This window comes from Diorhabda sublineata, chromosome 6, assembly GCF_026230105.1.
Source record: "Diorhabda sublineata isolate icDioSubl1.1 chromosome 6, icDioSubl1.1, whole genome shotgun sequence".
Taxonomy (NCBI): domain Eukaryota; kingdom Metazoa; phylum Arthropoda; class Insecta; order Coleoptera; family Chrysomelidae; genus Diorhabda; species Diorhabda sublineata.
Genome location: NC_079479.1, coordinates 31,898,974 through 31,915,688, shown reverse-complemented (window position 1 = coordinate 31,915,688; position 16,715 = coordinate 31,898,974). Strand labels below are relative to the sequence as shown.

The window sequence follows — 16,715 nt, the reverse complement described above, 5'->3', positions numbered from 1 at the left end:
GAAATGCATTCTCCAAGAAATAAGTTTTCTTCTACTTCTCTTTATGCCCGTTGGAGAATAAGATTATTGAAATTTTAGTTTTCATTTTTATTTTATCCATTTTCTCTACTATTTGATTCTTTGCTATATTTTTCCCCTCCTCCTTCTTGTGCTACTTGTAGTCAAGTTTTCCTTATTCCTTAACTCGGTTTAAAAAAAAACTAAATAGTATCTGCACAAAACATAAGTCAATTCAAGGTAATTTCACATTTCAATATGTTTATTTAAATTATATATTTCATTACATAAGAAATAACAAAAACATTTTACAATTCATATTACCAGTTGCAAAAACTTCTCACATTTTACTTCAACAATGCTCCATTTTCGATGTTCTTTACCTCACGTTTCTTCTAATTTCTTTGTTTCCACTTTATTTTGTTCATCTATTTCTAAATTTGTAACTTCTTTACTAGCTGATCTTAATTTAAACACAACAGGCACTTTTCCTAAGTTGGGATAACCATCTTTTTCTAAATGTCTAATCCAAGATAATAATGAGTCCTTACTGGAGGTACCAGTCGCACATACTGAAAATATCACTCCATCATCTTGTTCATGAACAGACGGTATCACTTTAACATGTTTTGCAACTGGAGGCTTCAATGTGAATAAAGACACGTTCAAATCACTCACGTCATCAGGATTTTTATCTTGTTCTATTATAGGTTTTGCTTCTCCTCTTAAGATGAAGTAGTTTATTGGATTACCTTTTATCCAAACTTTAAAAGAACCTAAAATAGTGTAAATGATTAATTTTCCCCTGTACCTTTACCTAAATAAAAAATTTCTAATTAAAATGAAAGTCTTGAGCTACATAATGCAATTAAGAAAATGTTTGTCTAAATGATTTTTTATATTGGATTTATTCTGTTTCATATTACATTTTTTTTGGAAAATAACACTATCTATACATTTTAATGTAACAAAGTTTGGACCCAAAGGAGAAATATGATTATAATCATATTCATTTTGAAGAAATGGATGGGTTAGCTATATAACTGCAATGATTTAAACAGAAAGTGAACATGAGACCCCCAAATGAAATATTGGCATCTAGAGACTTCTAATCAATTAACTAAATCCGTACTGAATAGTAGAAAGGGGTACGTCCAGGAAAGGCTGTCTCCGACCATCAATGAGAAATGTACAGATTTATAGTATACATATACAGTTTTATACCAAAACTATGTATATAAGCAGGAATCAGATAAAGGAACACAATTTTATTCTAATATAGGAGTGCAAAAAAACTCTAAATGCAATAATAGCAATAATTGAAACAATAACAAGTAAAGCTAATTCCCTGTTAAAAGACATCTTAAATGAAGATGATTAAATGACTAAAAATATACAAAGGTCTAAGAAATAAGGAATTTATATAAAACCTTACATTCTATTAGAATATGATAGAAACATGAGGTTGATATGATTTTTTTATATCAGATAACTTAATTCCTCGTGTAATAAAATTAAATTCAACAAGTAAAAATTAGTTTTGACTTACCTTCTACAAAAATTGGTTTATCTAATTGATGCTCATTCAGTAACCGCCTTTGAGTTTTACTCTGTGCACTAACAATCCATGTATCATCAATTGAATCGGGGATTTCTGAAGTCTGATAAACACTCACAACAGAATTCACATCAACACTACTAATCCTTTCGATAGCATATTTTGCTAAATCAAATGTGTCTTTAGGTAGAGGATCGGGAACAGGCCAAGGAGATAAGTTTTTAAACTTGGGCATCCAATACATCATTCTCCAATATTTTCTAAGCGGATAACCTCTTCTTCCAAATATATTGAGTAACATATCTTCCATTTCCATATCTGGCATCACACCATTATCTTCCATTTGTTCTAGTAAATCTATAATACATTGTTGTTGTTTTGGATAATGCATGAATTCAGCTTGAATCATGTTCTGGGGAATGAATTTTCCTGAAAGAAAAATCAAGTTAGGTAGGCTTCATCAACCTTAACAATACAATTTACAAGCTTTAAACATATTAACCTTTGGGAAGAATATCGATAAGTGATTTATACACCTCTAAATCTCTATTAACCCCAAATTCCTCCATATTCTTTAGAGCTGAATAAATAAACTCGACGTGTCCTCTTCGATAAATATGATCCCTATTTATGAAAATTTTTACCATTTCTAGATACGAATTTTTGTTTTTGTTTTGTATATTTTCAAAAGAATCTTTTAACGTTAATGCTTTGGGGTTTTTCTCTTCCTCTTTGTTACACCTGGTTGCAGAAAGTCTCATATATTTAGGAAAATTGGCGTTAAATTGACATTGTTTTGATTTAGAAAGAACCGAACAACATCGTAATATCTTTTTTGAAAACATATCGGAAACTATAATTATAATTAATAACCTCTTCTACATCATTAAACTAAACTCTTCTTCTTTTAGTATTTCTTATGTAATAAGCTTAAACAAGGAACGTTCCTTGTCTAACAAAAATCCATTTCTGTTTCTTGAATGCAGAATAATAATAGCTAATAATTTGGACACACTCCGAATGTAGTCTGATGATGTATTGCACTAAGCATTCACGGTTCCTGAAATACTTTTTTATGTGTTCCACAAAGCGGCTACCATCGTTATGGTCACAGCGAGAACGTCACTCATGACGCCATAACTAACGTTCACGACGATCCTTTTCGAGAGGTAGGTCGAAGTGAGAGTTAAAAGAATTAACGGAATTTTCAAAACTCAAGCAACGCCGATTGCAACCATAAGAATATATCTCATTATTTGCTGCGGTATGGGATATTATAAATACTTTTGAATCACCACCAAATATTTTATATCGCTACAGAAGATATTTTGATCTTACTCTAATGTAAATCAGTTAAGCACTCCACTAAAAAGTTCAATAACTTATAATAAAATAACCTCTTGAAACTTTCGCTTCATTTTTCTGTTTTGCCATTCTTTAATATTTATCTCAAGGCTCATAACGCCTCGTAATCCACATCACTTGGATTTACAATTATAACGATCAGTACTAAGTGGAACGGGAAAGATCGTGGTCATGAACGGTTAGCGTGCTTTGTTTAAAATATATTCCTCTATGAACGATTCATGTACAGATAAAATTATAATTTGAATTCAAAAATAGTTAAGAGAATAAAATTTATATAATTAACTCGCTGAAGATTTATTCTTGATATATAAAAGTATAAAGTTTTTTATAATACGTGTAATAACCAAATGATTGATATTTATGTATTATTTATTCTGGTTGATTTCTTGGGAAAAATATTGCACAACCCAGGTAAATGTTACATTTTGAGTTTGGATGGTTCTTCTAAAAATTAAATTTTGCTAACCTTTTCTATACAGTTTTAGAAATATGTGGAATGATGCTGAAGCTATTTTACCTCTTAGAGGAAAATTCAAGTCCTACAAATTAGATACCTACTCTATAGCAACAAATCTGTAGCTTCCACTCTTTTCATCATCTCAAAGCCATTAGTATTAGTTTTATACTGAGTGGTTTATGTTGTTATTGAGTTATTTTTTTTTGCAAAGAAAAAATATTAAACGAAAAGGAATCTTAAACAATGAAACACAGTGAAAAAAATACAAGCTTAAATTCATAAAAATAATAATTTATTTGAAAGTAACCTATCAATGATTAGTATTCTTTCCCCTGGTCCTAATGTAAGCTTCCAATCGCTTTTTATAGATCGAATAAGTTTCTTGACTCAATCTTATTTGTTGTTATACCATGCTGAGCGCTGTTTTGAGGTCCGAATTCGTGGCTGGTGAGGATTTCTAGCCCAAACTTTTCTCTCAAGTAAATGCTCGATAGGTATAAATAAATTGAATTGGTAACTACCTGTTTGACAACTTTCTTAATAAAATATTGATATTAATGTAAAATATACATTATTAGATTTGGAATGCACATATATAGTAAACTACTTGGACTTTTATTCATTTGTGACGGTTGTTAAATAATAGTTATGTTAAGTGTAGGTCATGAAAAATAAAAAACTTGTAATTTGATTTTGATTAACAATTCTGTGTTACAGGTGAAAATTAAATACTTAATGTATACTTTGAGTAGTGTAGGCCTTCAATATGGAAGTTTTAGTAAACATCTGCAGTTTGAAATAAATATTTCACATAGATTAGGGTAAAATTGGTATCAAAAATCATATTCGTGGATATATTTAAATGTAAAATAGAGAGATGCAGGTAGTACTTTTTGGATCTAGATTTCAGAGGGAACTTTTAGGGGTAATTTAGCCTAGAAAAGCAGTGCTACTGTTTCTAAACCCTTCCTTATAACATTTTCACTAAATACACGTGCGGTATACAAATTTTTCTTTTATGATTTTATTCTACTTACAACAAATTAATGCAGTTTTAAATATATTAATCCACAAGTAGCGACATTGTTTGATTTATATTATCTTGAAAGTGAGTTTAAGAAGAAAAAAATCCACATCAACTATTGTATAATTATCGTACAATATTAAACTACAATTAAATATAAAACTAAATCTTAAGCATTTACCACCTATTCAAGTTACCACTAGGTTTTGAAAAATCTGGAGCCGGTAACCGTTGAAAGTTCCTTTGATTACCAGGACCTGATCTATTTTTATTAAACGCGTCACCATCAAACGGACCCTTACCGAGCCCGAAATTTCCGGCACCTCCTAATCCTGGCCCTCCCTGTCTTGCACCCATCATTCGTGGTCCATTCAATCCTGGCGCTCCTAGTGAATTCAAAGGTTGTCTATTAATTCCGGTATTACCAAAACTTCTATCATCAAATCCGGGCCCTAATCGACCTGGGCCACCTAACGCTGCTCTATCCTGTCCTGGTCCAAATCCTGATTTAAATCTATCATCAGATCCTGTCCCGAATCTATCTGGCACAACCGGTCCCAACCTATCGGGGCCTCCTAACCCAAGTCTGTCATTTCCTCCTGAACCATACCTATCTGGAATTCCAGGCCTTTGAAAATCTAAAGCTGACCCTTGCCTATCCAAGCTTCCTGGACCAAGTCTATTGGATCCGAATCGGTCTTGACCAACGGGACCAAATCGATCAGAGCCTCCCGGTCCGAATCGTTCAGGGGTTGGTCCAAATCGATCAGAACTCCCTGGTACGAATCGATCAGGACCTCCAGGTCCAAATCGGTCGGGACCTCCAGGTCTAAATCGATCTGGTTCTGTGGGTATAAATCGATCAGGGCCTACTGGCGCAAAGCGATCAGAGCCTCCTTGCCCGAATCGATCAAAAACTCCAGATCCAAACCTGTCATTTTCACCTCGAAGTGGTATTCTGTTAATATCTGGTCCTCTAGGTCCATCATTTTGATTTGATCCTACATGAAATTTTTTATTAGTTACGTCCAACGGTCTATTTATATCAAAATGGTCTCTGTCTATTGCACCACTGTTTTGTCCTTCTTTTAAGAAATCTGATTTCAATTGTCCTAAATCAAAATTCAACGTTGGTTGATTGTTTGACATTGTTGGTTTAAAATTACTTTGATTATCATTTGCCGACATATTTTTAACATTATTCACAATACTCGCTAAACTAGCAACATTAATATTAAGTAATCTACTTAAATCCATAGTTGTTGTTGTACTTGTAGGTGGCGGATTAGACGAAGCAGGTTGGCCTAATCCTAACAAATCAATATTTTTAGTTGTTGTAGAATTGTTTTTACTAATATTACTCATAAGCTGTGATATGAGATCTTTAGCGTTAGTTAAATTGGATCTGTTTTGATCGTATTTCATCGTTTCTTCAACTACTTTCTTATTTTGTTCCATTTCCTTCTCTTTTACGTTTTTAGAGACAGTTTTTACAACATCTTCGAAAGTATATTCATCCTCTTCTGAATCTACATTGACTTTTTTATCAGATTTATCATTTTCTGGTTCCGCTTCATTGTGATTATCTTTTTCTGTTTCTTCTTCTTCATCAGATTCAACATTTTCCAACTACAAAAAAATTAACATATTAGTATATTCAAAGATGATCTTGCATTTTATAGGTCTTTGCATTGACTCAATGAGTTATAACTTCCCTCATAAACTAGTGTTGCTATGTTATGTACATTTAACAAATCATTTTACTCTAGACCAGTGTTAGGTTAATCTTGTAGCACTCTAATAGCTTTTTAAGAAAAAATTCTCTTTTCTGTGTTTCTTTTAATATGTAAAATAGACAATTTTAGTCATTAGATAAACATTCCAAATCAAACATTTATGAAAACCACAGTTGTTAGTTAAATTTATACTTTACATCATTAACAGTAATTTATAGTTTGTATATGTGATTAATTGATCCTAAATGAAATATCTTTTCCGGCCTTATTAGGTAAATAACTATTTTGTAATTGTTACCTCTTCGTTTCCAAGATTATCTTCAAATCTATTTGAGAAGGGACTACCCTTTTCACTAGATTTACTCCTGGTTTTAGATTCTTCTACACCTTCATTGGAACAATCTTTGATGCTGTCAATCGATTCATCTTTTGTTTTTGAATTTGGTTCCAAGTTAACAAACTTTCTCAACTTTTCAACTCTGTCCGGTTCTTGGTATTCTAATTTTTTCAGGTAATTTATCAAGTTATGTTGTTCTTCTGTAGATAAATCTTTGAAATTTTGCAGAAGCGTTTGTAAATCAGAATCAGACAAATTTTCCATGTTACTTATAGACGTTTTTCCCGGACTTGGCGTTAATGGTTCTGTAATTTTGTCTAAATCGATAATTGTTTTAGTTTCTTTCTTTCCAAATTCGTTTCCACTGATCATATTTAAGAAACCAGCCGTTGTTATAGGTTTGCTGACTACTTTAGACGCTTCTGCCATACCGACCTGAAAATTTTTAAATTATTTACAAACATCGGGCGATTATCATGAGTTTCAGCAATATTGTACTTAACTGCGTTTTGCTACATACAATTTTTTGGCACCTAATATTGAAATTGATATTTTAGAAATTCTTCATTAATAAAGACATCATTTTCAACTTACCACTGCATTTATAAGTTGTTCTAATTCAGCTTGAGTTACGTCAGTCTTTCCCTGAAGAATTAATGCATTTGCAATTTGTTTGGCGATGGCGGCTTTGTCTACTTTACCAGTAGCAGTAACAGTTGGTAATTTTGGAAGCAACTTTTCTCGTTGTCCTTTTCTTTTTCCTGCCAAATGGATTAAACTTGCTATTTTCTTTATCGCCTTTTTGAAGGCTCTTTGTTGTATGTGGTCCACTAATCCAGCAAACATCTGACCTGAAATTATATGAAACATACTAAGTATGCCATGAATGTGACACAATTTTGTAATCACATTATTTCCACTACCACTATATCAACACATTACCTTATTGAGAAATGTGGTGCAAATATTTACCAGAATCATAGAAAAGAGATTAAGGGAAATATTAGAAAAAGCTTAGTTTGAATTCCGACAGCTTTAGAAGTACTCAGGACGAGATATTCATACCGAGACAAACAGCAGAGAAAGTAATAAGAAAAAAAAAAGAGGAATTTACACCTGTATTTCATCAATCTTCATCAAATTTAACCGAATTCACTCACCTTTCAATTTTTCTTTAATAGTTTCAAAAAGGACACAATTTATTTCATTGTCCAACAGTTGTTCAGAACTGTTAGCCTCACTTTTTTCCATCGCCAAAGCCTGAGCCAAAAGATCGACAACTTTAGGACCCAAAGATCCTAAACGTTCTTCAAGTGCCGTAAGGATACGAAGAACATCGACAACATTAACTTCCACGTCATCATCGTTATCTTCGAGTATCGGAACAACATCCCGCATACTTGGAGGTGGTAGATAAGGATTTCTGTATACTATAAAAAATGTTTCTAGTTGTATTCACGAACATTAATTTAATCTACGGTTTTTACAACGATATTAATACCAGTAGTTGTAAGCCTAATTAATTTCACTATTATACCTGAATCTCTCTCCCAAGGTAGATCAGCTACAGTCCTAATTCTTTCCTTGCCTCGTAAATCTCTTTCGAATGAGCTCTCCCTTATTTGTCTCTTCTTTTCATAACTCCTTTCCCTTGAAGGCGATTTGGAATCCCTGAAAATGATTTAAAAATACATACTGTATATTTTTTATATTGAAATCATAGAAAGGAGGTAATATATTACCTTTCTTTAAAATAACAAGATTAAGATGTAATTATTGTAAGAAAAAAATTACCTTGAACTGTCCGATATGTCACTGATAGGAGAAGCATTTTTGATTCGTTGTTTATCATTTAGTAGTTTCTTTTTACTCTGGATTGGGTAGTCTCTAGATCTAGATCTCGATCGAGTGTAACGAACAGGACTACGATTTTTCTTGGTAAGATTCCTTTCTCTAGATATTCTCAGTCGAGGACTCGGTGAACGTCTCTTAATTTTTCTACTTCCATCACCTATTAATATATGGAGGAATTAAAATATACGAAACAGGCTGGAGAATCAGAAATAATAGAGAAATCGATGAAATACCAGGCAATTAAAAAACATTAAAGCCAATAGGGTTAAGATGGAGGACAATATCTATGAAGACTTACAAATAATTAATGGGAGAGGATTGGGAACGTTGGTGAAGACCAGACCAGTTTGGAGGCGAATTTTCGAGGAGGCCCCGACCTATAGTGCCAATTGGAAAGGTATCACCTATATTAATATATTAATAGAGGTATCCAAATTATACAACAGTGATAGAATACTTTCATTGGTAATCTACAACACATATCAATTTACACCAACTTGTTGCCAACCAATTCAAAAAAATTAAAAATTCCAGACCTAAAAGTTTCTATTGTCTAAAAATTATTTCTTAACAAGTGAATAAACAATGACCGAGTTTATACCTTGTTCTTGATGAAAGAAAAAATGAAAATGCTTAATATGTTTCAGCAGTATAAGAAGAAATGTATCCATAAATTTCACAAAACAAGACTAGTATCAGTACTTCATTTACACTTTTTGTGAAGTTGTGTTACAACTGTAGTTTGCTATTTTGGTTTTTGGGAATCAAATCAGAAGTCATAATCCCTTTATTTATATATATTTATACAAAATTTTCACAAAAACTATATATACTTACAAATATGAAATCTGATCAGCTTTCTTCTATTTATTGGGAGACATTTTTGTGTAATAAAGGAACATCTGTGAAGTGTTGTTGTTAGAGGGATACCTTCAACCCTTTTGTCAATAAATTCAATATCAATAAAAAACCATATAAACAGAATCATCAGTACTTCTATTAATATAAAATAAGTTACCATGCGAGTTGGTAATTATGATATTAAACTTACCATAAAGTGAGGGAATATTATAAGCAATAAGATACAACAGGAATGACATTTAAATTTTCAAATATTCATTTTAACTATTTTAGCTTGAATTAGTATGAAATGTTTACCTCTGCTTTTCGTTGCATCGTCCCAAATCACTTTTCTTTCTTCATCTTTATCTTCGATAATGATAACATCATTATCCTGATCGGGAAGTGCAGCCATGGGAAGCGGTTTCTGCACATTCATAGAGGTACCTGCTCCAATTTTAAATTTAATCGGATTAATTTCTTCTGGAAGAGCTAGACGTTTTCTCAACGCTTCTTTGCGATTCCTCAATTCGTCACTGTGTAATTCAACTAAACGTTTATTCCAGAATTCTATCCATTCTGGTTTGAAATCATATTTGGAAGCGTCTTTGCCTTCGTTTTTCAATTCCTTGTACCTACAATATGAAATAATGTATTTCTAATAAATTGAGCCAATCATTAATTTTTCACCTCCGATTCCAAAATTTTTTCCATTCTTCATTATAATGAGGATGTTTTTCTGGATTTTTCTCATGTTGTTTCAATGTTTTAAACATATCATTCTCAATAGCCCTTGCAAGTTTTTTGTATTCCTCCATTTTTCTCATTTTTTCTTTTTCTTGTTCAGATTTGAATGAGGGAGATTTGGATCGACGTCTGATCGGAGATCTTCGCCTAGGAGATGGAGACCTACGTCTAGTAGGTGATGGTGTTCTACGTCTAGGAATAGATCTACGTCTTGGAGATCTCCGCCTGAAAGAAATATGTTCATCATATGATTAAACTTTTACATCATTTCTCAACAATGAGAGACAATTTATTGTGGTGATTTCAATAACTCAATACAGAATAATGTACCTTCCATATGAAAGCTGGACATCAGGAGGTTTACCACCTCTTTGAGAAGCATACAGATCCCTTCTATTAGCTTTATCGCTATTGTCACTCCTATCAGAAAGACTCGATAGACTTGATAAAGATCTTCTTCTGATTGGTTGTTTCTGAACAATTTGAGTCGCCACTTTATTTGGTTGAGGAGCTAAAATTTTATATGTATATATAATATATATATATATATATATATATATATATATATATATATATATATATATATATATAAGTTTTCTTAAAAAAATTTATTAATTATAAAAACATATATCAACCTCCACCCTCTTTGCTGTTCTGTATAGGTGGTTTCTGATTCTGAACTACTGTTGAAAAAGCTGGTTCTTGTTTCCTCGGATTAGTTTGAGCGTTTCCTTTTGTCTTTTTTGAAGGCATATTTACGACGGGAGGAGAAGGACTACGCTTCTTGAAAGGTTTTTCTATGTAAGCTGTTGTAGCACCCCAATTATTTGAGGAAGACGGCTCATTCTGTTTCTCTTCTGGTGCTAAAATATGTAAATTGCAATTAACTCACACACACATGAGGTTTTTCTAATTAATAGGCATTGCATATTAAAAAGAGGAAGGTTTTAAATTATTGTTGTTGTTGTTTTCGATATCTTAATAAGAATGGATTTTAGAAACAGTTTATAGCAAGAAAATGTTTTATAACAAAAAGGCAAGTTGAGAAATAATTTAGGAGAATTGGTATTTTATTTTTTGAAGCAATATAATACTTGATCACATTTAAAAAGAGATCAAAGGACCAACTTTGAATACTTGGAACATACTATATCAATTTAGGTCTATAGTATCGGAAAATATTTTTTTAAAACAGGAATTTCATTGTAAATTCATTAACCAATTTACCAGTTTTAGATGTTACTGAATTGTCACCAATATATTCCTTCTCATTTCAATAAGAAGCTAATATTCTACTTTACGATTATATACAAGTTTGGTAGTAGAAAAAATATCAACTTACTGTCTACATTCTTCGTTAACTCGTCGTGTACGACAAGCTCTTCGAAAGTATAGCCACTCATTTCTGAGAAGTGCCTTCCTTTGCCAACAATCTTAAGATAGTGCATCCTGTCCTTTTGAAACTTATCCTTTTCAATTGGGTACGGTTTCAGTCGACCGAATTTTTTCTCTATACCTTCAGCAATTTTTTGCAGTGTCGTCTGCCAATTTCTTCTATACTGTTTGGTATTATAAGGAGCCAGTAAACGCCAACAAGTCGGAAAATGTTTTTGTAAGTACTGAAAATTATTTTTCAAATCCTCAAATCAATACTTATGAAACATTAATGGACAGAAAAATTATTTTTACCTGAGAAATATGATTGTAACTAGCTAGATGAGTTAAAACAGTACGTGGATCTCCTCTTTTATCACATAATATGCATAAATAATATGGTTCCTTTGAAGGATCGTCATCTTGCAGTTCTATAAGATATTCCAAAGCCACCAAAGGTCCAAATCTGAACCCATCTAGACGTTCCTAAAACAATATACCAATAAAATTAATATCTACTTCTAATTTTATAAAACCAAAAATATACTGTACTGTTATCTGGTAAAATAACAAATTACCTGAATGATAGATACTCTACAGGCATCTTCAAAGCCTGGTGGTATTGGTTCTCCTGGTGCTACTTCGACAACAGTTTCAGGAGGTGGAGTATCATTTTTAAGATTCTCCACATTATGGTGTGTATTAAATATGGATAGAGCATGTCGTCTGCCCAACTCATGTTGAAAAACACGTCCCATAACTGGACATTCACAGGCATTACAATACCAATGCTCAGATCCATTTTGAATAGTTAAATCAAATACGTTCGAATATTTTCCGTTTTTTAAAAAGGCTTTTTGGGAAAGTAAGCGCTGTTGTTCACTTTCCTGAAAATTAATAATTTATAAAAGTCTTGTTATGCACAGACAAAATATGATTTTCTTAACGGACATAAACTAAAATTAAGAATTATATGGTACCCAAATGAAGAAGCAATTAGCCAATGAACTGGAACAAGTATATGAATCATATTTAGAATTGACAGTATTCTTATGAACTATTAAGGGAAGAGTGCCAAATAAAATGCAAATGCAATTATATTCGGTACTGACATCTTCAAGATCATAAATCGTAAGAATTTCTGTCATCTCTATTATCACATTTTTAAAAATATATTATGATTAGAGGAACTTACTGGATTTACATTTTCCACCAGAAAAACTATATATTTAGTATTCAGTAGAAAATAAAAACATACATACAAATAACTTAAATGGAAACCAATATGTAGATAGTTTAATCATAAAGTCTTATAATTTACTCCAATGATATAATACCATCAATTTGTTACACTTTTAATACAGTTCACAACCCAAAAAATGGTCTAATAGGGCTTATTTTTTAATCTCAAACTTTAGGTTTCGACACAATATTTTTTTTTTTTTTCCAAAAAAAGTATAACAGACATTAAAAAAGGCTCCTCAATACTACAAGACAACATTGTCATCTCAATATAATTCTCCAATATTATAGAACTTTACAACCATAAAGTGATTAAGCTCCTCATTGGTTTCACATTTGCCAAAAGTCTCTACAGTGATGTATTTATATCGAACAGCCTATAATCACTTAATCCATGTCTTTATATCTTTCTCATTTTTTTTTAAATGAGCTAGTATAGTACCTCTATCAAAGAATAACTCTTCTTGTCTATTTTCTAAAATGTAGTTTGAGTTTCTCAAATCGATTGAGTTAATATAAAATATACTGTTTCACGTCCTATGTGACTGCTTCAAAGTTGATAGTTGTCAGGTGTGTTTAATTAGATACTAATTTTATTATAAAACAAAACACCTAAATGGTTTTAGAAATTATAGCAATTTTTAACATTCAGTTTCACTGGTTTTTTAATTTCGACGATTTTCTCAATTTTTTCAATAGTCACAGCTCTTCCAGAACATTTAGTACCTTTAGCGACCAAGTAACCTAAGTTTTTCTAAACGTTAGTTAGCTGATTTTTATCCATCAAAATGCACATGTCACATATGTCACTCATTTTTAAATATAATATAGTCACTAGAATTGAAATATGGTCGAAAGGTAAAAGGAATTTGGCAAAACAAACTGGCCAAAATCAAATTTCATTCTAATCTTTATCATTTTAAGTAGTTGCACTTCTGTCTCCCGAACTACTTATCTATTGGTTGTAAATTTCATAATGCTTGACAAAGGTCACATTTAAAGATGTATCATAGAATTTGTTGCAACCAAATTCCTCTTTTAAATTATAACGTTCACTACACACTTTTTCAAAATCACTAATAAAAAACAGCATTTTATCTTAATTCTAAATTCTCTTAGAGATATTTGAAGATTTTCCCAATCAGGCTTTGGTTAAGTAGAAAAGAAGAAAATAACAAGCATAATTGGACATATTTATCTACAAAATTTAGAGAAAATTATAAATTTTTTTTCATATTTCTTGTAGTTAGCAAATGTGTTAAATAATCGAGTACTCAGTTAATTTGAAACTGGTTTAAACCAAAGTTAGTTCGGTTAAATTATACCGAAATATAAGTTTCATATAAGAGCAGTTAATATTTGTAAGGATATGATAAATAACTTGAACCGCCCATACCCAGACCTTAATTTCAATCTATTGATGGACATCTACTCCAATAACGAGATAAATAAGTGGAAATAAAACAAATACATTTACTTATAATAGAAGTTGTATTTTTAGATGAAGTTATAGATTTTTTTTCAAGAAAATATAATAATTTTATGAAAACAGGCATGTATTTAAATTATACAGTACCGAAAAATGTATTTATTAAAATGATTTGACAGAGTAATTTTCCAGATTTACAAAGAGAGTTTTTGTGGTAATTTGATTATATATTGAATAAATTTAACCATGGACAAGACTTAAAACCAATATGGTTATGTCAAATAGCTAAAAGTTATATTTACGTTCATATAAATAAGGATATGAAGGTTTTATCACCAACCTACGAAAATTATATTAAACATCGTATCTAAGTTGATTTACATAAACTTAGATAATGAAGTACCATATAGCAATTGAATGCTCTTTAAAACATTTTATTGGTAGTAGTGTAACATATATTAAATGAATGATTATAAAAGTTTTAGAGATGATATGGTGTACATTTTAATGTGGTCACCAATTCTCTAAGCATAAAAAAACCTTGTTAAATAAATAACGTGCTTACCATTTCTTAAAAATATTCATATTTAATGATAAAAATATGTGCGACATATTCACATTCACTAGAAACCTGTACCATGACTTGATATACATGTGTGTTTAAGAAAATTTGATATTTTTTGTTGAATTCGTTTTTCATAGGGTTACATAGGTATTTACTGTTTTTTTTGAAAAACAGTATTTGTACATACTTTGTTGTGATGTTTAAAAATTTAAACATCATAATGAAAATTATTGCAATCTGCAATATTGAAATAAAGATTAAAATAAAAAAAATCCTTACTTACCTACACTTGTACAAATTGTAAAGAAATCTACACATTTCAATAATAAAAATTCAAGAATTAAGTACCTTTTTAGTAAGTGAAGAATACATAATCGGAGGATCATCTTCAGTACCGGGAGCACAAGGTTCCATTTTATAACACTACACTTTTCCAGAAAACGAATTTCTAATGTAACAGCAGTATTTATAAAATGCTGAAAAAAATCGTTGGATTATTTAGAGCTTCTATCATGAAATTTCTATTAGTTTCCAGTAAGACTTACCGTAAAAATATACATGTATTCAAAATACCTGCTAAAAAATTTTATAGTCGTAGGTTTATTTTTAAATTTACCGCCACAAACACATCACATAATGGCCGACTCAAATTTTCGATGAAAAATTTCTTTCAACCAATCTTTTCACACAAATACACAAGATTTAATAATAACGTTTTGATTATGGGAAAAGATCAATAGACAGTATAAAAATAATTTAATTTTTATAAGAATACAGTCGGCGAATTAAAGCGTATGCATATGTTTCTAAAAATATAGTTAATATAAAATTAACTATGCTTACCTAATTTTTGTGTATACAATATGAGCAATAACACAATATTGAGCAATTTAATAACTTTTTGGGCACTAAATTACTCTCAACCAATATATCTTCTAAAAACATATAGACGCTAATCTGAAATTTGACAAATTGTCTATTCTGACAGATTAATATGATATGTCAAATTTCATTCAGAGAATGTAAATATCAGACTCTTACATTTTTTTAACACTATAATCTATGTAGTATGACGAGAATTCTATTTTTTTCAGGATAAAGTCGAAATATAATTTTTTAGTTATCTTATTCAATTTTCAATAATATTGAAACATTTTCAAAGAATTTCTATAGGCAGCACATATATTTTTCTCGTAATATATGTTGCCTATCTGAACCTTTATTGAAAACAATAGTTTTGAGCTTAGATATAAATGTGAGTTCATAAAAAACAAACGAACCTCATATTTTTATTTCCATTTAAACAATATTTTATATATTCAGAATAAAATAATACTTATTAAAATTATTAATTAATGGTATAAATTATATGTTAATGTAATACGTGTTGTCAAGCTGGTGGGTCGGGAGATCACATGGTCGATGATCAATGGCAAAATGTAATAATGCCCAATAACTGTTCACTTAAACCGTTCAGGGTACGACAATATGTAGTCACAATAACGACGTCTGCTAATAATAAACTTAATAATAGTAAAAAATAAATTCGTTTTGTGATACTCTCAATTACTTTTGTTGTTAATTCACTTAATCAACACAAAGATAAGCTCTCAAAATAATTACTCAATAGACAGGCGGTATGTCTTTTATAAAGAAATAATACAATTAAAAGCTGCTATCCTTTTATGTTACAGGGAGATTAGCAATATTAGTGTACTGGCACTGTTGCATTTTTTGCGAGCAGTTGCCGGGGTATATGAATAAAAAACAAAATGCCGCAAAAGCAGAAACCAATAGATTAAATAACAAAAGAGTTGGTAAATGCCATTTTTAATTATTATGGCTTTGGGAATACGTACGCTGTTATTTTTTACAGAATGTAACGAACAACGAAATACAATAGACACGTAAATATAATATATATAGTATACCGGGTGTTGACTAAAATGATATAAACATATTGTCACTTACCAAATGGTCCGAATTATCGAGTAATAGAGTAATAGAGTATAGAGGTTTGTTTCAAAGTACATTATCGAGAGTGATGATGATCTTTTTTGTTTATTAAAAATAATATATGAAGGGTTTGATAAACAGATATTGTCTTCTCTTTTTTTCAACAAACTGAGAAGTATAAATCTTCTGGTGCTTCGTTGTAATTGTTAGTGGATCGAATTGAAGCTGGTT

General features: G+C 30.8%; 2 protein-coding genes across 3 annotated transcripts; both read right to left on the bottom strand.

Moving 5' to 3' along the window:
- Nucleotides 1-241: 241 nt before the first annotated feature.
- LOC130445650 (evolutionarily conserved signaling intermediate in Toll pathway, mitochondrial) lies at nucleotides 242-2,632 on the bottom strand. The gene is made up of 3 exons (XM_056781403.1): nucleotides 2,058-2,632; nucleotides 1,547-1,984; nucleotides 242-773 (listed from the first exon to the last, which is right to left on the bottom strand). The coding sequence occupies exons 1-3, from the start codon at nucleotides 2,398-2,400 to the stop codon at nucleotides 382-384; spliced, it is 1,173 nt and encodes a 390-aa protein (XP_056637381.1). The 5' UTR covers nucleotides 2,401-2,632; the 3' UTR covers nucleotides 242-381.
- A 1,752-nt stretch (nucleotides 2,633-4,384) lies between these two features.
- Nucleotides 4,385-15,527, bottom strand: LOC130445609 (uncharacterized protein CG7065-like). 2 transcript variants are annotated; one of them, XM_056781338.1, is made up of 15 exons: nucleotides 15,372-15,527; nucleotides 14,877-15,004; nucleotides 11,871-12,179; nucleotides 11,608-11,778; nucleotides 11,261-11,537; nucleotides 10,554-10,781; nucleotides 10,249-10,429; nucleotides 9,862-10,143; nucleotides 9,490-9,806; nucleotides 8,272-8,488; nucleotides 8,015-8,148; nucleotides 7,638-7,907; nucleotides 7,072-7,328; nucleotides 6,439-6,912; nucleotides 4,385-6,033 (listed from the first exon to the last, which is right to left on the bottom strand). In XM_056781338.1, the coding sequence occupies exons 2-15, from the start codon at nucleotides 14,940-14,942 to the stop codon at nucleotides 4,582-4,584; spliced, it is 4,635 nt and encodes a 1,544-aa protein (XP_056637316.1). In that variant the 5' UTR covers nucleotides 14,943-15,004; nucleotides 15,372-15,527; the 3' UTR covers nucleotides 4,385-4,581. The 2 variants fall into 2 exon arrangements, with proteins under 2 accessions (XP_056637316.1, XP_056637317.1); XM_056781339.1 differs by lacking the exon at nucleotides 14,877-15,004 and having other exon boundaries at nucleotides 15,372-15,501.
- Between the last annotated feature and the right edge of the window lie 1,188 nt (nucleotides 15,528-16,715).